General features: G+C 33.3%; 1 protein-coding gene across 1 annotated transcript in view; it reads right to left on the bottom strand.

The window, feature by feature from the left end:
* Positions 1-1,130: 1,130 nt before the first annotated feature.
* LOC125026006 overlaps positions 1,131-5,000 on the bottom strand; it is a 3,902-nt gene continuing 32 nt past the window's right edge. The window contains exons 1-2 of the mRNA XM_047614376.1: positions 4,574-5,000; positions 1,131-1,257 (exon numbers count right to left, since the gene is read on the bottom strand). The exon at positions 4,574-5,000 is cut by the window's right edge and continues 32 nt beyond it. Of these exons, the coding sequence (XP_047470332.1) occupies positions 1,147-1,257; positions 4,574-4,993 (531 nt within the window). The 5' untranslated portion in view covers positions 4,994-5,000 and the 3' untranslated portion in view covers positions 1,131-1,146. The remainder of the gene's footprint in view (positions 1,258-4,573) is intronic.

A 5,000-nucleotide genomic window follows, 5' to 3' on the forward strand; every position in this document is an offset into this window, starting at 1 on the left:
CTCTCTCTCTCTGTAAATATATATATATATATATATATATATATATAGGTTTATGTATTTTTTGCTTCTATAGTGTATATGCATAAACATTTATATACATAAACATAATTTATAGGAAGTACACTGACAGATTACACACTTTGACGCGCAAACCAACATCAAAGAAAATGGCATAAGAAATACATAGGTACCGCCATTGTTATGGAAATAGCATGACAGCCCATTACTTGATAAATGCCGCCAATAAACAGTTATTGCCTGTAGATTTAGAAGGCCTTTGGGAACAAGATATTCTTGGGGTCTCTACAATGTCTATATACCGGCCTTGATTATCTCATCCATAATATGATGATGATGAGTTCACAAGGTGATGTATTTAGAAATGGTTATTACAGCATTATTATTATAATCCTTCTTATTATTATTATTAATATCATTATTATTATGTTTATTATTATTATTATTATTATTATTATTATTATTATTATTATTATTATTACTATTATTATTATCATTACTATTATTGTTACTATTATTATCATTACTATTGTTACTATTGTTAATAACATAATTATTAGTACCGTTATCATTATCGCCATTATTGTTATTATCATTATTATGATTATTATTATTTTCATTTTGATTATTATTATCATTATTATAATTATTCTTATCATCATCATCTTCATCATCAATATCACCATCACCATGATTATTATGATGACTATTATCATCATTATGATTATTATTATCATTACTATTTCTTCTGCTATCATTATTATTTATAGTATTATTATTACTATTATTCTTGTTATTATCATAATCTTCATCATTATCATCATTACTATTATTATGATTACTGTTGTTGTTGCTATTAATAGTAGTAGTAGTAGTAGTATTACTGTTGTTTATTGTTGTTATTATTACTATTATTATTATCATTATTATTATCATTATTATTATTATTATTATTATTAATAGTGTACGGGGTTTCTTTTAATTGGTCTAAATAATTTTCTGATGTCTTATCAGTTTAATTTGGAGGTAGACGGATAACAATTTTTATATATTCAGTTTGTTCCAGATATATATTACAAAACCCATAACCATACATAAATAAGAAAATATTGGTTTGGTTAACAACAATCACATGGAAGACAAGCACTTGAAATACTGCTTGATAAAGAAGGGGCGTAACGCATAAGCACTGCAGTTCTTGGTTTTAGGTCCCCAGGTATCACATGCACAACAAAAAGGCTGAAAATGATATGAAAATTAACACCACTATCACAATCAGCAGTGTAAAAAGAAATACAAAAAAGAAATAGCAAATACACGTAAGTAACTCACGAGTAGGTGCAAGGTACTGCTAACGTTAGCAGGGTCAGTGGCAAAATGACCGACCACCTACTTTACAGGTGACAGGTAAGGGTATACCGCTTCACATGCGCTTTACATTTGAGGGAGAGCGAGTATAAATAACTTTCAAGAATATATACACAATATATATAGATTACACATTTTTAATCATGCTTGTTTATAACCAATGTCATATTACCGTATGCAATTTACGAAAACCCTTTACATTGCCCCTTATTTAAGCTAAAGTCATCTGAATTTAGTCAAAAGTAAATTGCAAGAGTAATTATTTACAAAGGACATCTACTAAGGATGTCGGCACCAACATTTTCAAGACCTTTTATATATTCAACTCTGAATGACTGACCCTGAAGACTCAGCGCCCATCTCATGAGTCTCCCATTTGAATTCCTCATGTTACGCAAGTATGTTAAAGGCTGCTGATCCGTCTGAAGTACAATTCCTTACCATAAAGATAGCTTTTAAACTTATTTATTGCCCATATGATTGCAAGCAATTCCTTCTCAATCGTAGCAAATTTCTTCTCTCGTTCTAGGAGTTTACGGCTTGCATATGAAATTGGCATTTTTGTACCATCAATATCCTGTAGTAAAACAGCACCTAAGCCATTATCTGACGCATCTGTTCGTAAATAAAAAATCTTAGAATAATCGGGCAGACATAAGATAGGGTTTGACATCAGCTTAAATTTCAGCTCTTCAAAGCTTTTAATTTGCTTGTCAGTCCAATTAAGTTTATTACATGAAAATTTTCTTAACATTTCACTCATAGGAGCAGCGATATCTGCAAACTTAGGAATAAATCTTCTATAAAATGAAACCGTTCCCAGAAAAGATCTCAGCTCCTTTTTAGATTGAGGCAGAGTCATAGAAGAAATTGCTCTTACTTTCTCTTCTAATGGTTCTATTTTGTTATCCCCTAGGTGAAAACCAAGATATTTTATTTTAGAGAAGCCAAAGAAGCATTTCTTAATACCAGCTGTTAATCCATGCTTACGTAATCTCTCTAATAATGCCCTCAAATCCTGTAAATGTTCATTGCAATTAGTATTGTGAATTACCACATTATCAAAATAGAATTCTGTATTCTTCAGACCATCAAGAACCTTACGCATAAGTCTAATAAAGGTAGCACAAGCGGTTTTCAGACCAAAAGGCATTCTAACAAATTGCATTAGACCTTTGTTGGTTGCAAAAGCTGTATACATCTTTGACTGGTCTGATAGAGGTATTTGCCAATAACTTTTTGTTAAATCAAGCTCTGAAAAATACTTTTTGTTTGAAAAGTTACCCAATGCACCATCAGACGTTGGCATTGGCTCACAATCAAATACAGTAATATCATTAAGTCCTCTGAAATCTAAACAGATTCTAAAGGATCCATCAGTTTTCTTAACAAGTACAACTGGTGAACAATAAGGAGAATTAGAAGGTTCAATGATTCCCATTTCAAGCATTTTATCAATTTCTTTGTTAAAAGTATCTACCAGATGATGAGGAATTGGATAAGGTTTCTTAGCAAAAGGAGTCGTTGTTTCCAAATTAATTACATGTTCTATACTAGAGGTATAGCCAGGTTCATCTGAGAAAACGTCACTAAAATCTGCTATTATATATTTCAAGTCCATTATCTGCCTTTCATTTAAGTCTTCACACAAATTAAGACCATTAAGAGTTTTAGCATTACTGGTATTAGCATTACAATCATCAGTTTCTAAGTACATAACTTTCTTATCGTCCTGGTCATCATATTCCTCCACCATACAAAGTTTAACCACATTTTTCACAGAGTCATTTCTACGATAGTATTTCTTCAACATGTTTATATGAAAGAGCTTAGCCTTATTTCGGATATTTACTAGATAATCAACTCCGTTTTCTTTACTCTCAATCACAGGATAGGGTCCACGCCACTGCATAATCAATTTATTATTGTCAGTAGGTAATAGTACTAAAACTTCATCATTCGCAGTTAGTTTGCGATTTTTAGTTTTCACATCATAATACTTCTTGTAAGATCTACTACTGATTTCTGCGTTAGATGTAGCTAATCTCGCAGATTCCTTCAAACGCGATCTTAGATCAGTTATATATGCATAAACATTCTTAACATCAAAATTCAAATCTTCATTTGACCAGAGTTCATGCAAGATGCTAAGGGGGCCCCTTACAGGTCGACCATATAGTAGTTCGAATGGAGAAAATGTTAAGGAATCATTAGGGATTTCTCTATATGCAAATAAGATAGCAGGAATATATCTATCCCAATCCTTTGGTCTGTCTACACACAATTTCTTTAACATTAACTTTAGCACACCATTCAGCCTTTCTACAGCTCCATTACAGCTTGGATGGTATGGGGTTGTATAAAGAGCTTTAATTGAGAGCAATCTGTTTACTTCTGCCATAAGATCAGATCTAAATTGAGTTCCTCTATCTGAAAGTATTTCCTTTGGAATTCCAACCCTAGAAAATATTTCTACTGAAGATTCTGCTACGGTGACTGAATCAATTTTCCTTAAGGGGATTGCTTCCGGGAACCAAGTTGCATAATCAATTAATGTAAGCATGTATCTGTGACCCCTGTCAGAACAAGGTGAAATAGGTCCAACGATATCAATGGCCACTCTAGAAAAGGGTTCAGCAACAATAGGAAGAGATTTCATGGGCACTCGGCTAATGCTGCCTTTAGCAGATACTTTTCGGCAAACATGACACGACTTGCAATAACGTTTTATATCAGCTCCTACACCAGGCCAAAAGAACTTCTGAAATACTTTAAAACTAGTCTTTCTATGAGAGAAATGACCGCCAGTTAAAGAATCGTGAGCCAGGTTGAGTACCTTGTCTCTGTACATCTCCGGAACCACAAGCTGTTTAGTGCCTATTTCGTGCAGGTTTTTACTTTGGATACAGACTCTATAGATCAAACCGTTACACATTTCATACTTTACAGAACGGGATTTTACGTTTTCCTTTTTTTCGCTTTCTAATTTCTCCCTTATCATTTTTAAGGTCTTACAGGATTTCTGTGCTTTGATTAAAGAAGTTTTGTTTATCTCAATACCATTATCAGCAGGGCATTTTAGTTTTGAACTTATATTAGGTTTACTCTTATTTGCTCTTGTTTGAACAACAAATGACATCTTTGGCGCTTCATCTATAGAATATCGACAAGAATTCTCGCTACATACCTGCTTACTTCCAGTGTAAAAGGGAAATGTAGGCTTGTCAGGGAAATTGGTTAGGTCACAGGAAGGTGGCTTAGGTAGGTCACAGAGGTCAGGATCTTCAGGGGGTTTACAGGGGTCAGGACTAACGCAGGATGTTAAGGTAGCCACATCGGAAGTAGCAGGACTTGGGTCTTCAGGACAGGATTGGTTCGGGATCTTCACACCTGGAACACATCCTATTAGCACTTCTGCAAATTTTATCGGTGCAGCTATAGCGTTTGCCCATCCAGTAAAGAACTTGCTCTTTATGAAACACCTGATTTTAGGAAAATAATTTGGTCTACCCAAATAATCATAAACCTTTACCATTTTACCTAATTTATATTTAGAATTAACCAAAGAGTCTTTAACTATTATAGTTGAGCACCCAGTGTCGAGCATAACTTCA

This window comes from Penaeus chinensis, chromosome 5 (genome assembly GCF_019202785.1).
Source record: "Penaeus chinensis breed Huanghai No. 1 chromosome 5, ASM1920278v2, whole genome shotgun sequence".
NCBI classification, from domain to species: domain Eukaryota; kingdom Metazoa; phylum Arthropoda; class Malacostraca; order Decapoda; family Penaeidae; genus Penaeus; species Penaeus chinensis.